The sequence below is a fragment of the Myxine glutinosa genome, chromosome 7 (genome assembly GCF_964187855.1).
Source record: "Myxine glutinosa chromosome 7, kmMyxGlut1.1, whole genome shotgun sequence".
Taxonomy (NCBI): Eukaryota; Metazoa; Chordata; class Myxini; order Myxiniformes; family Myxinidae; genus Myxine; species Myxine glutinosa.
The window spans coordinates 129640727-129661675 of record NC_136267.1 but is presented as its reverse complement, the minus strand read 5'-3'; the positions used below and the strand labels follow the sequence as shown (position 1 = coordinate 129661675).

The following is a 20949-nucleotide window of genomic DNA, read 5'->3' as shown; positions in this document are numbered from 1 at the left end:
CTCCCTTTCCCCCATGCCCCTCCCTTTCCCCCTGCCCCTTCATTTCCGCCCCATCCCTTCCCCACCCCCTCCCCTCCCCACTCCCCCTCCCCTTCCCCCATGCTCCTTCCTTTCCCCCTACCCCTTCCTTTCTGCCCTACCCCTTCCCCTCCCCCATACCCCCTCCCCCTCCCCCCCACTCCTCTCCCCCTCCCATCCCTCTTCCTCCCCCTCCCCCTCCCCTCCCTCCTCCCCTCCCACTCCCCCCTCCTCCCCTCCCCCTCCCCCCTCCTCCCCTCCCCCCTCTTCTCCCCTCCTCCCCTCCCCCCTCTTCTCCCCTCCTCCCCTCCCCCTCCCCCCTCCTCCCCTCCCCCCTCCCCCCGTTCCCCTCCCACCCCCCTCCCCCTCCCCCCTTCCCACCCCCCTCCCCCTCCCCCCCTCCCCCTCCCCCCTCCCAACCCTCCCCCTCCCCTCTCCCACCTCCCATCCTTCCCCCTCCCCCTCCCCCCCTCTTCTCCCCTCCCCCTCCCCCTCCCCCCTCTTTTCCCCTCTCCCCCTCCCACCTCTTCTCCCCTCTCCCCTCTCCCCTCCCCCTCCCCCTCTTCTCCCCTCCCCCCTCTCCTCCCCTCCCCCCCGTTCCCCTCCCCTCCCACCCCCTCCCCCCTCCCCCCCCCCTCTTCTCCACTCCCCCCTCCCCCTCCCCAACCCCCCCTCTTTTCCCCTCTCCCCTCCCCCTCCCCCCTCTTCTCCCCTCTCCCCCTCCCCCTCTTCTCCCCTCTCCCCTCCCCTCCCCCCCCGTTCCCCTCCCCGCCCTCCCCCGCCCGGCAATGCCGGGTACTTCTGCTAGTATATAATAATATATAGAATATATAGACAATGTATAATAAACAGGATAAATGTAAATCGGGTGAGTACACAACTGTGTACTGTGTACACTCTAATGCAGTGAGAATGTGTTTTTTGCACAAGCAGTGAACTGCCTTACAGCTGGGAGGGTAACTCACATGCTTTCACAGAATTTGGCAAGAACACTGGCCTTCTCCTGGTTGCGCCGCCGCCTAAACCAGCGCTTGATGATGCGCTCTTCTAGGTCCAACTGCTTGGATAGACCTCGGAGCCTCTCGTCATCGGGGCTCTGGAACAACACCACAAAATAATAAATTACACGCTTGAGAATTTAACAAAGAAAACTTCTTGTGAATCGGTTGCCAGATTCACCTGACACCAGTCACAACAGAAAATGCAAATGGACACTGTATCAGTTATATTACAGAACTTTAAATTGTTTCATTTTTGACAGTTGGGATAGACCTCTACAGTTCATGTTTATAATGGAGGATTTCATTTCAAATGCATTGAAAAAAATTAATCCTGTATACTTTAGTGTGCATGTTGCTTACCCGAGAGGCCCATATAATATGTTATGCTTATGTCATCACTTTTCAAGGAATGTGTGCTCACTTTTGCCAAGACACATAATAGCAAAGAGCGCTTGTTGCCAAAAACAGTGTTTTTATGTTTTGATTTTAGAAGATTTCAGAAGACCTGCAACGTTTAATTTTCCCTCATCTCAGAATCCACTTGCTCTGTTGGACGAGTCATTCCAACTCTAACATGTGACAAAGTCATGCAACCTGCAGTAAAAGTGCCATCCATGCCTTTATACATGAAAAACATTTAGTCAATCCATGGTTTGAACTGCAGTGAAGCAAGAAAACTTGGTGGACAGGTTGGGGGTGTGTGACGAGGCCACATTTTTGGTGAAGATCCACATCCGGATACGAGAATTTCAAAAGTGATTCTTCACCAATGAGAGATGGGGCCAAAAACGATAAAACTTGTTGGACGAGTTAGATAGGTGACAAGAACAAGCCGATTCGATTTTGGAGGTCCAGATGAAGATCCGGCCTATGAGTGCGATAGAAAACATAAACTGTTCAGCCTGGTTGGGTATGCGCTCTACTGAGCGCTGTTCTAGTTTCCAAATGCATCTGGCAAGTAGAGAGTTCATAGAACACCAAACTATCCAATCTCAACCAAACTTGACAGGAGAACTAAGGGTAACTAAGGGTAGAACCAAGTTGTTACACAAGAACATGGTGGAGGTTGCAAAAGAGTGAAGAGTTTTGGTTTCAAGACGGTCCCACAGGAACCGGTGTGCCGTGGAGCGTGTGCGGTGCGTGCGGGGCACCCGACACAGATACGGATGGCTGGAGTGGCTGCGGGATCTCGGTGTGTGGTTTGTGAGGTCACGCGGCACAAGAGAGGGTGTGGAAAATGCGGCTGCGTGAAGCGTTACAATCAATCACCACTGTTGAAATCAATCACACATCATTGTTTGATGTTGGCATGACAGACTGCTCAGCAATACCGTCTCAAAAGTATTCTCTGGTGTCTTATTGTTTTGCTGAACTCAATTAAATGCACCACATCCATCACAGCAATCGATCAATGTTGAATAGCTCCACGGCGCACCACCAAGCACGGACAAACAGTCAGTGGGATGGCCTTATTTAATTGTACGGAGGCAGCCAAAATACTAAGTCATATGTTCTGCAAGCGATCACGTTTTCTGTGAGCATTAATCACATTTCCTAATGTTTGAGATGCAAGTTCATCAAAAAGTGCAGTGTCACTGTTAACATGGTCTTTGAGAAGGAATTCACAATCTGCAGTCGTATTTCACTTCCGCATCTTGAAAAATCAAAAAAAAATGCAAGAATGCATTCATGTTTTTTTAAGGGGGCATTATTTGCAAAGTTGCAAACTTGCAAATTTGAAACAACTTGCAAAGTGAACTCCAGATTCATGAAATAATGGACAAACATTGTACGCAATTGTAATTTCAATGTATAGGAAACGGAATCCTGATTTCAATGGCCACTTACAGCAAATGTGTGTTTACATAATATTAGTTTACATTTTCCCCTATAACTTTGGAATTCTTAATTCTTTTCACTTCAAATTTGGCACAGATATTGATAATGACCCAACAAAGATATTAATAGAGTTTTATTGTATTATGACCTTGGGTTTTTAATTTAAAGGATGTCAATTCTCATTGGACGATTAATGGTTGCCATGGCAACACGAAATGCCAATTATACAAATGCATCAATTAAAATGTTTGTTTCCTAGTATTGTATATATGTACCAAGTTTGAACGTAAATGGACTTGTCATAGAGAAGATATAAGCTGAAAAGTGGTAATTCATCATTTGTATGCATCTGGTTACCATGGTAACCATGCATAATATAATGCTATGTAATGTATACCAATGTAATGTTCATATATCAAGCAACATGTACATATATAGTTTTGCATATTTTCAATCAAGCCATTTTATCAAAAAGTGCATTACTGTGATTTTGTGTTGTTTTTACTGTGTTCAGTGTAATGCTCCCTTAAGTAAATATGCGACAAATAGAATACAGAAATATTGATAACAACACGTCCTTTGCAGAAGCACTCCTGGACTCGGCATCATTGAGAGGCCGATGGCAATGTGCAGCGTAAATACTGAGGCTTAAAATGTGCCACACAAAGATCATGGGTACCACTGAAATATCAGATTAGGTGAAATGTAAATAAACACATGATTGGCTATTCCTGTTCAAAGCATCAGATCATGAGCACTTCTGCCAACCACTATATATATTTATTATACTGTAGTTCATTTTGATGTGCCGTACTCTTTACAGACCGTTGGTGCTGCCCAAGCAGTTTCTTGGCAAGGGATCTACTGGGTGGTTTGCCATTGCCTCCCCAGCATTGTTTTTGTGCTCTATCCTTTTAAACGCTGAGTGCCAAGCAAGGAAACAACATGTACCATTTTAAAGTCTTTCGTATGAGTCTGACGGGGTTCGAACTGTTGACCTCCCAGAATCGAAGCAGACGCTCTAACCACTAAGTCACAGAGTCTGGTATCCACTATATATACAACGTATAATTATTGGGATACAATGATTACTGTCTTCAAAAGATAAATGGAGTCTTTTTACTCTCCTACGCCACTCTTCCCCACCCCTTCCAACAGCAGAAAAGCAGTTCAAGTCCAGTCCCACCTGCAATCAATCTCGACAACACAATGGCAAGCATGTTATCAATTGAACTGTTCTTCCTTTAGGCCATGCCCTTGCCCTCCATTTTCCCCTAAGTTTTTATTCCTCTTGTCTCTGGTCCTCCCATACTTTCATACATCCTTTCTCTATCTTTCCCTGATTCAATCTAATATGCAGTCCCTACCCTGTTTGCAGACACAATATGAAGATTTCCCCAACCCCCCTCAAAGTCTCTGTCGTGCTGAGTAGGCGTCACATTACCATGTTGTTCATCAATATGTTACAGATGTCACACACTTGCCTTTCAACTGTGTATTCTGGATTCAAATTTTAACCAAACTCTAAACCTCAGAACGGACGCATTCCAATTATGGTGTTGCATTAATATACACACCGTCCATCAGACTGGGAGTGGGGGGCATCTACTAACATTAGCTGGTGGACTTTTGATGAATAGTCAGTAGATTATCAGCGGTGCTCTGGCTAAAGTTCAAAAGCTGGCACAAACAGATCCAAAAATCCACTCTTCCAGTAACCACCTCCTGGGTAAACTTCCAAAATCCAGACTGACTGCACATCTCAACTCTTATTCCTCGCTTCCTCCATCTATGTAACTGTAATCTTTATTACCCCCATTAACCCGAACTAACCCAACCCTCTTATTTGCTGATATCAGGTGTTACCTTCTCTTTCTCTCTCCTATCCTGTTTGTTTTTCCCCTTTCCCATTGTGCCCAATTGTTGCCCTGTTACCCCACTGTCAATTTGACCATGAGCCTTGCTCTTTCTTCCATGAGCCTCGCTCTTGTGGGAAAAAGAAAAAAGAAGCTGATCAAGTTCCTGATCTAATCTCAGTCCAATGTTCATTCACCAACGACGACTCTCAGGGTAACCATAATTTTTGACAGGGAAACCTCATTATGAAATATAGTCACTACATAAATAACAACGGTAACAACCACCAATGGTATAAAAGAGGTTTCCATTGAAAGCAAAGCATTTATTGCACAAGTGGAGGATGTCTGAAAACCAGGTATGAAGGCAACTGTATGCCACAGGTAGAGACCTTGGCAAGCAGAGCAGAATACAAAACTGTGTTGAATACGCGACTTTAACATTTACATATGAATCCCAAATTAAGCCTTTTGCGCTGTGTATGCACGTTTACACTGATTTGGTTAGACTTGCCTGGCACTTTAAATCTGGCTTCACAAGCACAAAATAAATCTGTGATTCAAATCGTCTTTTCAACATCAGTTTCGGGAATAGTGAGCACTCCCGTCCCCAGGGCGGGAATATGCTTCACGGCCCACCTTCGGGAGGGAATGTTCTGCAGCACATTCGGTGAAATCCACTTTATAACATTTTAAACAAATTTTATTGATCACAACACATCATACTCCATATCATAATAATAAAAGAAGTTGATTTGTAATACCTGCTACCCCCAAAGGTAGCGCTATTTCCACCACATGTCAATTTTGGCGCTTCGGTGACATCCACGTTTACTCCATTATAGTAAGATTTAGATAAAAGAGTGACAATTTCAGAATGGTTAACCACAATTGCTCTGTTCCTGCATGAAAATCAGACACGGAAATAGAGGATAAAATAAAAATGTAACCACCTTTAGAGGCCATTTTTCCCCGCAAAGCAGGGGTTGGCCTTTTTCGGGAACCGTGGTTGTTGTTGTTTTTTGGTCCCCTTTTTGAAGCAATGTTTTACGGCCGGATGTCCTTCCTGACGCCAACCCTTTTTGCCGCCTTTAATGACAAGCAGGGATTTACCAGTGAACTGGTACTCAATTAGCCGACCTCGAAAGGATGACAGGCTGAGTCAACCCCCCTGGCGTTAATTCAGCGATCGACCGGGATTCGAACCCAGGATCCTAGGATCCTAAGCCGGCACCCTAACCGCTAGCCCAACACCAGGGTTCAACACGGAAATAGAGGATATACGACAAATATCTGTGGATGAGACTGAGAGGTGTTGATTTCTTATGATTTCCTGTTAATGCAATTACCGGCCGCAGTGAATATATAAAAAAATACACACATACACAAACGGACACTTCAACGTTTACCAAATGATGCAAAATCTAGTGTAATTTATATTGTTGCCCCGGAACCAAACAAACAATATATTTATCACAGCCGTCACAGCTCCCACCTTCCCCAGCCCTCCCAACATGATTATTAGTAAATATAATTTTAAACTTACCCTGCACATTCAAAATTCCCAAATATGTCGTTCCCATTGGTGTTCAGAAGCAAGTAATCCAGATAAACAATCCAATCACTGGTAGTGAGCCATCGGGGGTTTCCACTCGGGCCTTGCACAGGTTCATATGGTTGGGAGTTTGCAGTACGAGCAGCTGCCCATTCGGTGACCTGAGAAAGTTCTCCAAGTCCTTCATTGTGCATAGGCACAGCTCTTACTCTCAGGTACTTTTCCAAGTAATTTCAATTTCAGCTGATTTCAGAAGCTTTGTGAGCCATTATAAATAAGTAACAATACTCATCTCCAACACACCATATACTTTATGATTCCCTGAACGCCAATGTTTCCTGAGGTTTCTGCGCATGCATGCGGGGGGCGGAATATGTCATTCTGTGAAAGTGCCGTATTTCCGAGATATGTCCACGGAGACTGTTCTGACTTCCTGTTTGATATTTATGGCCTCTGTCCATTGGCGAGATAAGAGCAGAACACCATGTTCATAGTTTGGTGACTGGGAGCGAATCCAAATTGATGGTCAGAGATCAGGATGTTTGAAAAGATGAAAAAAAGAATGTTTTCAGCAATTATGGATGGATTCCATGACTTTGCTTCTTATTTTTACCTGCGACGTGTCATAGGTCTCCAAGAGCTCCACATGGTTATCGTTGCTGGTGTCGTTGTGGGTCCTGTTGGGGGTCGATTTTGGAAATGTGCACCAATTAGTTGGACAGCTGCCTGACCACACCCACATTTGTCACTTGACTCCACCCACCATGGCACACAGACTAAATAAAATGGCCGCCATCTTGGTTTTCTGGTGGGCCTAAGACATCAGGCATTTCTGGCTCTGCTGCCTGGGTATATTTACTGCCTGGGTTTATTGTGCTAGATTTCCATTGGCTTTGTTTGGGTTGTGTGTTACTTACAATGAGGTACATCAAAAAAATCTAATCATATGCTGAATAAAAATTATTAGTAAGGTTTATTCAAGCCCGTCAGCACATACGGTACACGCCTCCCTAAAGCCGTTCCTGTGGTAATTTTGTGGTGAACATCATACGATTTCCATGAGCTTTGTTACTCACGATGCAGTCAGCATGCGTCTTTTATTACCTCTTCCACAACTGAGTAAAATGTGCTTCACTCATGATTAAAACTGTACCACCACTTGGCAAAAGTTAAGTTTACGTGTTATTTTTGAAAGTTTCCCCCATTAGCTTTTGTGTAAAGTTTATGTATTCTACGCAAAGTAAATGTACAGTAAACTAATAGCGTGACGAGAGGTCACCACGCCTGCCTGTAATTTGTGTATGCATAGGGCCCGTTTAAAAAACGACGAAAAATTAATTGGGGAAAATTGTAGCGTGTGGTACTCTATTGCATTTATACACCTCTTGAAATGTAAATGTTCAATGTTACAATTTTTGGAAAGAGGAGAGGAAAGCAATTTTCCTCCTCGAATTCCAAGAGTATGTCGATTGCTAGCATTTGGAAGTCGATTTAAGAGTGGTGATGAAAAGATACATACAGAAAGACCTCACAAGGAGAAATCGTGGAGCCAAAAGTGAAGTTGCCAATGGTTCAGAAAATAATTGTCACCCATAAATGTGCATGGTATAAATAGCTCAAAGCTTTGGCTCTGAGCAGAACCAACAGTGCAACACAAGTTACCTTTTTAAAGTCTATGAAATATTATGTAAATTTCTAAATAACTGGTAACTTGAACTTTTCCCGTCACTTGGGAAGGATACTTTTGCTATCTTCTGCCGTCACTTGGAACGGGTACTCCTCCTAGTCTACAGTGCCTTCAGAAAGTATTAACAGCCTTTGACCTTTTCACATTTTGTTGTGTTACAACAGCCCGAATTTAAAATGGATTAAATTGAGTTTTATTTTGTCACTGATCTACACATAATGCCCCACAATGTTGAAGTGGAACTTTTTTTTACGGCATAGACCATAGGGCAAAGCTGTCAAGAACAGTGTTTGTCTGTCTGTCTGTCTGTATGTATGTCCCCTCAAACGTACACCAATCAGAACTGAGGATCTGGTCACATGACAGGGGTTATGTGATGTCATTACAGTGTACAACGGCCGACTCCACACACTGCCATTTTGATTTATATGCCGTTCAGGCCGAACAAATTGTCGAACCTGTCAAATATCACAATCGCCATGCTTTACCTTTACGTTTTCCATTCATTGTGAAACACAAACAAACCGATTGTTAAAATGACCATCACATATTGAAAGCATCGGGGGTTACGGATCTTCCGAAGACACTACGTGTCTTCATTATGTGTTATTTGTCTTCATTGCACAGTACACAGACACAGTTCCGAAGCCTTAGGCTTCATGCATTCATGCCTCACCTTCAGGCCGCTTCGGACAAATTAGCCCATGTTTCTTAATACAGTAGCATCGTCTTCGTAATAACAACGTTAATAATAATATAGTAAATATAATCGTAACACTGCAATCCCTTTGGCATATCTGCAAATGTACTGGATTGAAGCAGTGTACGGTTGGTTTTTGTCGACTCGAAACATATAGAATAAACCAGTGTCTCAATGCAATCTCTTCACTTCCATGGTGACAGACAGCTTCAAGACTTAGAGTACTTAAAAATAATTTAATACTTACATTATTTGCTAACTGGTATCTCCACCCAGGTCATACTATCCTCTTCAACGAAAGTATTAAACAAGCCCAGCTACGCCACTGTGAGACTTTCGGTCTTGTTTTTACAAATTTTTACAAAATAATTAAAAATGAAATACAGAAATATCTAATTTGCATACGTATTAACCCCGCTGCATCAATACTTTGTAGAAGCACCTTTGGCAGCGATTACAGCTCCTAGTCTTCTTGGGAATGTCTGTATCAGTTTTGCACATCTGGATTTGGGGAGTTTCTCCCATTCTTCCTTGCAGATTTGCTCTGGCTCTGTCAAGTTGGATGGGGAGCAACAGTGAACAGCAATTTTCAAGTGTTTCCTTCCAGTGCAGCCCACAGTTTTATTATACACATGTTAATATATAACTGTAGTATATATTTGAGGTTAATAAATGTTTCTTTTTAGTTGCAGGCGACGATGGATCCAGTTTCCAGTTTCTTTCCAGATCCAGATCCAGTTTCCAGATCCAGATCAAGTTTCTGTATTAAGATAGTCTAAGTTCCTCTAGGACCTTGAAGAGGCCTTCGTCTGTGGATTACAGCTTGTGTATATTCTGCCAAACCCATAAAGCCAGAGTCCCTCTAGGAGTCTCAGTGAAGCAAGTGATCATGGACTCAGTACAGCAAGGACTGCTGCATGTAGCAGAAGGAAGCTAAGGGACTCGAAGAATATAGATTTGATTGATCGTCTTGAAGATTTAGATTCTGCTGCAGCCGTAACTCTTGTGCGGCACAAAATGTGCTATGCTCACTTCACGGACAAGGGTAAAATTTAACGCCTACAGAGGACTCAGGCAGAGCATTCGAAGGTGGAAGCAAGTTGCAGTAGCAGTGGTGTCTCAGGTGGTTACATGCGTTCATGAAAAACATTCAAGGCAAAGTTGCAGTCACAGCTAGGTAACCTTTTCAACTTCTTCCAACCTCTTGATAGGTATATTTTTACAGCATTCGAAGGATGGAAAAATAGTAATAAAATGTACACTACTTACATGCAATATTATTGCAGCTTGGAAAACTTACGCTCATGAAAACAGAAAATTACACGGAATGAAAAACAAAACACTCTCGATACACTAAACACTAAAATTCAAAATACGTTAAACAATATTGCGACCAAACAATGAATGAATCAATATCTCAAATTAAGGGAGGCAACGATCCCGACTCTTGTTGAAAATGGTACGTTGCGCTTCGTCACTTGGCGTGCAACATTTGTAAGATAAAGCATGAATAACCAAACCCGGGTTGGCATCCCATGGAAAGGGAAGGGGGAAGGTGGTGGGGGAGGACTTCTCATTAATTTTCCCACTGACTGCGAGAAAGAAAAGTGACGTCACAACATGGGTCGATGGTAACCAGAGTGCCCAGGGAAGTGACATCACTTCCCCCACAGTCAAATCCTGGGGTTTCTGATTCTCTGTCAGCATGAGTGTGATGTGTATGATAACTCATTCATGAGGATTGGCCAACAACAATAACAAAACATTGTAACAGTGCAAACTTGAGTTATAAATAATAACTTGTGAATGACGAGCTCACATGTGCTAAAACAAATACAGTCCTGACACACATGTAGCTTTATCCGTGTTATCGAAGGCAAGAGTAAAGCACATACCCATCATAAAGAGCTGTAAAGAAGAGCTCGTTGTTAATATGGACAATGTAATAATGCCAACAAATAACCTGAGAAATCACCTTTGTGATAGATGTGAATACTTTTTCAAGTATTGCATTCGGCTCTGCTTTTTTTCTTGCTGAAACTTGTACTCCGAGGCAAACAGCACATGGTTTGGCAAGAAATCTAAAAAGTAGAGAAGGAGTGATGATTCAACCATTAATTATTTTCACTCACCACAAGAACTTCCTCAGTTCAAAAAGTGAAGATACAGTAGTTGTTTAATATATAAATACACACACACATATATAAATAAATAAATAAATAAAAATACACACACACATATATATATATATATATATAAAATTTGATATGATGGTGCAAAGATCACTTTAAATGAAAACATTTTGATCACTCTGAATGATGTAACCTCTTGATTACTGTAGTACACATAAATGGACCATTTCGTCAGATTTAACTTAACCCATTTTACCCCACCAGCGATTTTAAAAATAAACAACAAGCTTAGGATGAACTTCAGATGTTTCAGCAAGCATATGGAACCACGGCTGCAAAGCAAACTCGGCAGCAGCAAATCGTCGGCTCCCTCTTCCAGACACATGGTTCCCAGGAATCTGTGATTGGGCACTCACCAACAAACATCGCATTCCTACTCTGAGTCGCACACGGCTTTTTGCTTACTCACTCCTCGGGGATGACCCGTGCGATATGTCTCTTTAAAATTACATAAATATCTATCTATAATTCCAGTAATCTCTGTACGTTTGTACGTCTGTTTGTCTGTGACCGCTGTTTCTCGACAACCACGGGTCCGATATACTTTTAACTTGCCAGGTATATTGCTGGGGACCCGAGGATGTGCCTTTTCAAGGTTTCATATTAATCGGACAATTACTTACCGAGCTATGTCCAAAAAACGATTCAACCAATCAGAGAGCATCGAACGATCGCGTGTGCCGAACGTGGCGGGCACACTCTGCCTCGGATGGCACATTTGAGAGCGTATTCATTTATTTCACGTTTGCAAACTATGTTGGCGTTAAACTATGTTTTAAAACTAATAAAACCGAATTTGCGATTCATTCGCTTTCCTGCGCGTTTGTGCACGCGATGGCGATTTCTTTACCAAACTCCGGAAGCCGTTCGCTTTGGACCAAACCATTGCATGTAAATAGAGGGGGGGGATTGTCACCGTACTCGCAAGCCGTTCGCTTTGGACCAAACCATTTCATGTAAATAGAGGGGGGGGATATAATTTTAGATATAGATATAGTACGGGCAATGCCCTAGTATTATCAAATACAACTAATATATTTCAACCAGTTTTGCAATGGGCTGCAAGATGGCCTAGGCCCAAGACATAGAGGTACGCAAACTCGCCTCTAAGGTGTCTAGCCTGGGTCCTGTCTACTGCATTAGTTGGTAGATGTTAAAGATCCCACGGTGTCCTTCACAAAGAGTAGGCGACCTATCGCCGGTACCATGAGCAAATTACAAGTTAGTGCCATAACTTACTGTGTCATAGTGGTGATCCATCCAGGATTGTAACCCTAGTCAGGAAACGACTTTGGCAGAACCAATTCTCTGTATAGAGTATGGTACATGATGATGATGATGATGATGATGATTTATAATCATCTATTTCACAAAAGTGAATATAGCGATGCCACTAAGATAATGGTGAGGTTGAAGGCCTGAAGGGGGATTTAGTATCGACCCTCATCTTGTAAACTCGAAGTGAGTGTGGATGTTCCCTTTGCCCATTGTAAAAGTGTTTTTCCATAACACTGATTGAGTGAAATTAAACATTTTTGGAACTAAAGAAGTGAACAAGCAAGTAGATACTGATAAATGCATACATGGCCTTAAGCAAGTTTAAGCAAGCAAGATACAGAGTGAATGCAAACTAGACAGATTTTATCAATTTCCTGTACTGATAATTATCAAGCATTTATATTACCATCACTGGTCAACCTGGAATGGACATTCCAAGAAAACCTTTCAAAATTCCCTTTTGCTCAGCTGTAAATGTTTAATTTTCTCACACTTCACCAAAAGACACCATCAGGAAAATGGATTTTTGGATTTGGGAAAGCATTATATAATGTACACATTTGGGAAAGCATGATATAATGTACACATTTGGGAAAGCATGATATAATGTACACATTTGGGAAAGCATTATATAATGTACACATTTGGGAAAGCATTATATAATGTACACATTTGGGAAAGCATGATATAATGTACACATTTGGGAAAGCATGATATAATGTACACATTTGGGAAAGAATGATATAATGTACACATTTGGGAATGCATTATATAATGTACACATTTGGGAAAGCATTATATAATGTACACATTTGGGAATGCATTATATAATGTACACATTTGGGAATGCATTATATAATGTACACATTTGGGAAAGCATTATATAATGTACACATTTGGGAAAGCATTATATAATGTACACATTTGGGAAAGCATTATATAATGTACACATTTGGGAAAGCATTATATAATGTACACATTTGGGAAAGCATTATATAATGTACACATTTGGGAAAGCATTATATAATGTACACATTTGGGAAAGCATTATATAATGTACACATTTGGGAAAGCATTATATAATGTACATATTTGGGAAAGCATTATATAATGTACACATTTGGGAAAGCATTATATCATGTACACATTTGGGAAAGCATTATATCATATACACATTTGGGAAAGCATCATATAATGTACACATTTGGGAAAGCATCATATAATGTACACATTTGGGAAAGCATCATATAATGTACACATTTGGGAAAGCATCATATAATGTACACATTTGGGAAAGCATTATATAATGTACACATTTGGGAATCATATAATGTACACATTTGGGAAAGCATTATATAATGTACACATTTGGGAAAGCATTATATAATGTACACATTTGGGAAAGCATTATATAATGTACACATTTGGTAAAGCATTATATAATGTACACATTTGGTAAAGCATTATATAATGTACCCATTTGGGAATGCATTATATAATGTACATTGTACACATTTGGGAAAGCATTATATAATGTACACATTTGGGAAAGCATTATATAATGTACACATTTGGGAAAGCATTATATAATGTACACATTTGGGAAAGCATTATATAATGTACACATTTGGGAAAGCATTATATAATGTACACATTTGGGAAAGCATTATATCATGTACACATTTGGGAAAGCATTATATCATATACACATTTGGGAAAGCATTATATAATGTACACATTTGGGAAAGCATCATATAATGTACACATTTGGGAAAGCATCATATAATGTACACATTTGGGAAAGCATCATATAATGTACACATTTGGGAAAGCATTATATAATGTACACATTTGGGAAAGAATCATATAATGTACACATTTGGGAAAGCATTATATAATGTACACATTTGGGAAAGCATTAATATAATGTACACATTTGGGAAAGCATTATATAATGTACACATTTGGGAAAGCATTATATAATGTACACATTTGGGAAAGAATCATATAATGTACACATTTGGGAAAGCATTATATAATGTTCACATTTGGGAAAGCATTATATAATGTACACATTTGGGAAAGCATTACATAATGTACACATTTGGGAAAGCATTATATAATGTACACATTTGGTAAAGCATTATATAATGTACACATTTGGGAAAGCATTATATAATGTACACATTTGGGAAAGCATTATATAATGTACACATTTGGGAAAGCATTATATAATGTACACATTTGGGAAAGCATTATATAATGTACACATTTGGGAAAGCATTATATAATGTACACATTTGGGAAAGCATCATATAATGTACACATTTGGGAAAGCATTATATAATGTACACATTTGGGAAAGCATTATATAATGTACACATTTGGTAAAGCATTATATAATGTACACATTTGGTAAAGCATTATATAATGTACACATTTGGGAAAGCATTATATATGTACACATTTGGGAAAGCATTAATATAATGTACACATTTGGGAAAGCATTATATAATGTACACATTTGGGAAAGCATTATATATGTACACATTTGGGAAAGCATTATATAATGTACACATTTGGGAAAGCATTATATAATGTACACATTTGGGAAAGCATTATATAATGTACACATTTGGGAAAGCATTATATATGTACACATTTGGGAAAGCATTATATAATGTACACATTTGGGAAAGCATTATATATGTACACATTTGGGAAAGCATTATATAATGTACACATTTGGTAAAGCATTATATAATGTACACATTTGGGAAAGCATTATATAATGTACACATTTGGTAAAGCATTATATAATGTACACATTTGGTAAAGCATTATATAATGTACACATTTGGGAAAGCATTATATAATGTACACATTTGGTAAAGCATTATATAATGTACACATTTGGTAAAGCATTATATATGTACACATTTGGGAAAGCATTATATATGTACACATTTGGTAAAGCATTATATAATGTACACATTTGGGAAAGCATTATATAATGTACACATTTGGGAAAGCATTATATAATGTACACATTTGGGAAAGCATTATATAATGTACACATTTGGGAAAGCATTATATATGTACACATTTGGGAAAGCATTATATAATGTACACATGAACATGCATTTTGATTTTTGGGATTATATAACATAATTCATTGACATATGTGGGAATATTACACGCCCAGACCAGGAAACGAACCCAGGTCACCTGGTGAACCGTGCCAGCACTCTGCCATCCGAGCTGTCTGGCGACCCTGATATTATTATTACGCATAGGTGGGCGCGATTCGGAAAATTTTAAGTCCGCTTACCGCTTATCCGCTCCGCCAGCCCGTGTAGTCCGATTCGCTTATCCGCTTCAGCGGCCGAAAATCTTAGTCCGCTTACCGCTTATCCGCTTATCCACTTCGATTCGATTTTTTTAAAGCGCTTCGACGTTTTTAAAGCGATTTTTGACGTTTCTAAAGGGAATTTAATGCTTTTTAAGCCTAAATAGCCATTTCTAACTACTACAAAGACAAACAAAGCTTTTAAGATCAAAAATATACATTTTTATTTAAATAAAATTTATTCAAAATTTATTGAAATAAAGTTTTCCACTCGACTCTACTCTACTCTACAGTTAATTTAAATATAATTTTAATATATGCAAGTAACATTAAAGAAAAATCAATTTGCCCATCCTTTCTTTGACAAGAGAGTCTACTAGTCAACAGACTAGCAGTCTGTTGACTAGTCCTCGTCTTCCTCCTCCACCTCCACCTCGTGGGCCTTCTTGAGGATTTGGAGGTTGCCCTTCATGAAGACGAGGGCCTCGAAGTTCGGTGCAGCCAGGGCCGACCTCTTAGGCCTGAGGATGTCCGACCCGTAGCTGAACACGCGCTCGACCGAGGCAGAGCTCGGGAGCGGCGTGTTATGCCTGAGAAATAGAGTTACCCAAGCATCACGGAACTCGAGCGGGAAGAGATTGGGCGAGAGCTGTAACGTTTGGTTATTCAGACACAAACAAGTCAACAAGATGGCGGGCCAACGGACTGCCGTTTATTCGTCATGGTGTCGTGAACATGCCGTAAACCATGACGTGAACATAACGTCATGATGTAATGCGTTATGTTACAACCATGTCGTAAACCATGACGTGAACATAACGTTATGATATAATGCGTTATGTCGCAAGAGCCGAGTTGTTAGGGTTTCACTTATTATTCACTTAAATAAATATTCACAATTCTAGAGTAACAGCTCAGGCTAACAGCTGATTTGGCGAATCGCGATGCGCTTTAATTTTTCGGTAGTCCGCTTACGCTTATCCGCTTCGGTTTCCGGGGGTTGTTCCGATTCGCTTATCCGCTTCGAAAACGTTAGTCCGCTGCAGCGGATAAGCGGATAAGCGGACTTTCGAAGCGGACCGCCCACCTTTGTAAAAATATTACGTATAATATAGAAATTATTATATAATGTGTTGATGTACAGAAACAATTTCTGCACATCATTGTCTTCTTGCACATCCCAAGATTGACAATTCCTTTCCATCCTGGTCAGTACCGGATCAGGGCTTTCAGGGATTCAAGGCGTTTTCCAAGGCAAAAAATAAGGAACAACGACAGAATAAAAAGCTGATGGTGATTGTGCGTAAACGCGCTCTCTTTTTGTAACTTTGTGGCCCACTACTTACTAGCATTGGAGTCTGATTATCTGATTCAACTAGTTTTATCCGATCGTCGTACACATTCCTGCTCTCCTTTGCTTTCTATGGAGATGAAAAAATATTTTTGAGGTCTCGTCTCACATCCCGCGAGATTTGAACTGTGACTGAGCATGCCTGCCTATATTGGTGAAGCAGCTGCAATGGTTCCGGCAATTTCTCACTTTAAGTAACTCGGATGTAAAAGAGACGGTTTTTTGAACACAAAGTCAAGTCTCATGGAAGAGCTAGAACATTCAATGGATCAGGACTTAACAGAACAAAAGGAACAACAGAAAAACGAGGGGGTAATAAGGTGGAGGAGAAGATGCATTGGGTGGGCAAGATGGATACAGAAGAAAACTCTCAGGAAGGAAAAACTCGAAATTTGGGGAGAGAGGGGTGCTTTAACGGGGGTAGAAAATATCATGGTTTGGAATGGGGGACGATCTGAGATGGTGATGAACAGCTCTCTTGAACATCTGTAAAGAAGTATAAGAGTGAAGAGAATGTGGAAGCTGGTTCCATAGGTGGGTAAAAAGATGAAGAAACGAGTGGAGGTGAGTGATGCTGGATTTAGGTAGTTTCACTAGAAGAGGGTTCATGGTAGACCAAATGCATTCTGCAGAAACATGGGGAGTGGGAACAAAGCATGGAGAAGGCAGAGGGTGCAACACCAGAAAGGAGGCGGAAGAAGAAAAAGAGACCGCCGACCTGTCTGCGATGGAAAAGCGATCGGCCCATAGACCGAGCTTCATCACAGAAGGTTCCAATGGTCTTGAAGGCCTTGGCTTCCACAGCGTCAAGCTAAGCAAGGTGTGAGTGCCATGGAATGGTCCACAGCTATGGTTGCTTCCTTTCAATCTGAATAAATGCAAGACTGCACCTGGGTGGAGGACTGGAGGTATCACCAAGTCGTACCATATGGCATGGGAAATGCAGAGTTGCAGCAAGTCCTTGAGGAGATTGACCTTGGAACAATCACGGATAGGGAGTTGAACTTCCATAACCATGTGTCAGTTCAGGTTAACAAGGCAACCAAACACTTGGGCTCATCAAACGATCCTTTGTGAGTCTGGATGAAGAAACCCTCCCTGTGATCCAACACCCATTGTTGGAGTGTGGCAACATTGCCTGGCACCCTAGATTACAGGTGGATGTCAATGAAGTTAAGAAGGCACAGAGACGAGCTACAAGGATGATTTCCATACTTCTTGAACTTTCCCATCCAGAGCTAGGCTCGGGCATTTGAATATGCATTGGCTTTTCTACTTTCGCCACCAAGTTGGTATGATCCAAACATTGAAGGTATCACACTGAATTGACCAGATTAGATTGCATTTCTTCCCTCCAACTGAATACCCTTGAATGCATCGACCCTCTCTCAAACACTTATCATGCCGAGGTGCACGTTAGACGTGAGAAAACGTTTCTTCAGTCAGAGGGTAGTAAAATACAGGAACAGTCTTCCCGGCATGTTGTGGATGCTCAATCTGTTGAAGCCTTCAAACGGGGCCGAGACAAAGTTTGGTGGGGTGAGAGTTTCAACTTGCACTGACCGTGAGCCCTCTAAGCTGCACCTTACCAATTTAACCAAGCGCCATCCAAAGTGCAGACCGGAAGATCTGCAGGACTACCTCCACTTCCACAAACACAATGGTGATGGAATGTGTTGTGGCACCCTGTACTTTCCCATGTTAAACAGCGATATATATATATATATATGAGCCGAAGAGCAGGGCAGAGACAATGTGTCAGTGTGGCAGGCTACACTTGTTGCTAACAGGTTGTGCAGCAATTGCTGGGGTGAGACTCAATCTGTGCCTTGCTTCCTCGTCAATGTAGGAGGTTCAACCTGTGTGTGTGTGTACATATACAGTGCATTCAGAAAGTAGAACATTCAGAAAGAACATGAAAGCCCACAGAATCTTGTTTCTCACAGTCTGAGAGTCCTTTAGGTGATTTTGGCAAACTCCAAGCGGCTTACATGTGTCTTTCACCAAGGAGAGGCTTCCGTCTGGCCACTCTGCCATAAAGCCCAGATAGGTGGAGTGTTGCAGTGATGGTTGCCCTTCTGGAAGTTTCTCCCATCTCCACACAGGATCTCTGGAGCTCAGCCAGAGTGACCTTCGGGTTCTTGGTCACCTCTCTTACAAAGCCCCTTCTCCCCCGATTGCTCAGTTTGGCTGGGTGGCCAGCTCTAGGAAGAGTCCTGGTTGTTCCAAACTTCTTCCATTTAAGAATTATGGAGGCCACTGTGCTCTTGGGAACCTTCAATGCAGCAGAAATTTTTTTGTAGGCTTCCCCAAATCTGTGCCTCCTGTCTCTGAGCTCTGCAGGCAGTTCTTTCGACCTCATGGCTTGGTTTTTGCTCTGATATGCATTGGCAGCTGTGAGACCTTATATAGACAGGTGTGTGTGCCTTTCCAAATCATGTCCAATCAATTGAATTTACCACAGGTGGACTCCATTCAAGGTGTAGAAACAACTCAAAGATGATCAAGAGGAATGGGAGGCACCTGAGCTAAATTTCAAGTGTCCTAGCAAAGGGTCTGAATACTTATGTAAATGTGATATTTCCGTTTTTTCTTTGTAATAAATTTGCAAAACTTTCTAAAATCCTGTTTTCTCTTTGTCATTATGGGGTATTGAGTGTAGATTGAGGGGAAAAATGAATTTAAACGATTTCAGCATAAGGCTGCAACATATCAAAATGTGAAAAAAGTGAAGGGGTCGGAATACTTTCTGAATAGAAAGAAAGAACCACCTTTAGAGGCCATTTTTCCCCGCAGAGCAGGGGTTGGCCTTTTTCGGGAACCTTGGTCCCTTTTTTGAAGCAATGTTTTATGGCCGGATGCCCTTCCTGCCGCCAACCCTGTTAGTCGCCTCTCGCCACACACAGGGAATTACCAGTGAACTGGTACTCAATTTGCCGACCTCGGAAGGATGACAGGCTGAGTCAACCCCCCTGGCGTTAATTCAGCGATCACCGGGATTCAAACCCAGGATCCTACGATCCCAAGCCATCATATATATATATATACATATATCAGTGCTCCACATACTATTTGCATCGAACGTCATCAATTATGTTTGTTCAGCACCTTTGGTACATGGTTTGCTCTCTAGGAAAAAATGTTCATAAAACAGACTCGACAGGTTTAACCACATTGTTCTAATGCGTGTAAACGTTGCATGAATTTTTTTGATGGAAGCCAGGAAATGCACCACGTGGTACCAATATCTCCTCTGTATAAAAGAGGAATGTGAGATAAGGTGGTGGGGTGAGGTTATGACGATGTGTAAAAATTACCACCATTTGTGCTCACATTATATTTGCTGTGCACTGGCCTGGTGACTCAGAGGAAACGCCTTTAAGCTTTCTGGTCTGGGTGTATTGCGCAACCTGACTACAAACTGTCATCTTGGTGTTTCGCAGGAGTCATTGTAAATCCATCAGTGTATTGTATCAATGAGTAGGCCGTATTTCAGAGAGCACATCCAGCTTGCAGTTCCACCCGCCAGCATTCACTTGTATACATTGAAGATCCCATGGTTAAAAAAAACTTTTAAAAGTGCATCATTATCTGCCACGTCGTACGCCCAGAACCTGATTGAGGGCTGCTTGGGCTGCACAATGAAGGAGTAATTTGTCCGAGGGTAAATTAACAACTATAGAAACGTTCATGACACATAGTGGGGACCCGATGCTTCTCGAGGGTGTGGGACTAACATTCACAAGTACATATGTCATCTCCTGAACAGCAATGTACCATAATCTTTACACTCAGTGCTACCGAATAAACCTCTTGGCAAAGATTGTGCTGAGTAGTTTACCGTTGCCTTTCCAGCAGCAGGTCAGAGAACAAATTTTGTAATTTGACTAGGCGGCGATACCTCGCGAAAGACACCATTCGATATTTAATGTCCAGCAATGGCCGGTGCTGGCAAATGGGTCCTCCGGCTTAACGTCCTATGGAGGGCACACACATGTGGCATCCCCCTGCATTCGAGAGACCAGGGTGGAATTTTATAGCTGGGACGAGGTTAAATACCTCCAAAGTGAGTTTGTAAACCTCTTAAGTTATCCTATTAGCTCACACCTCTCTCTGTGTCTCT

At 41.5% G+C, this 20949-nt stretch overlaps 1 protein-coding gene across 1 annotated transcript in view; it reads right to left on the bottom strand.

The window, feature by feature from the left end:
• LOC137431655 (ceramide synthase 6) overlaps positions 1-20949 on the bottom strand; it is a 117980-nt gene that overhangs the window by 83450 nt on the left and 13581 nt on the right. Inside the window, exons 4-5 of the mRNA XM_068123217.2 lie at positions 10632-10737; positions 984-1114 (exon numbers count right to left, since the gene is read on the bottom strand). Coding sequence (XP_067979318.1) covers positions 984-1114; positions 10632-10737 — 237 coding nt within the window. The remainder of the gene's footprint in view (positions 1-983; positions 1115-10631; positions 10738-20949) is intronic.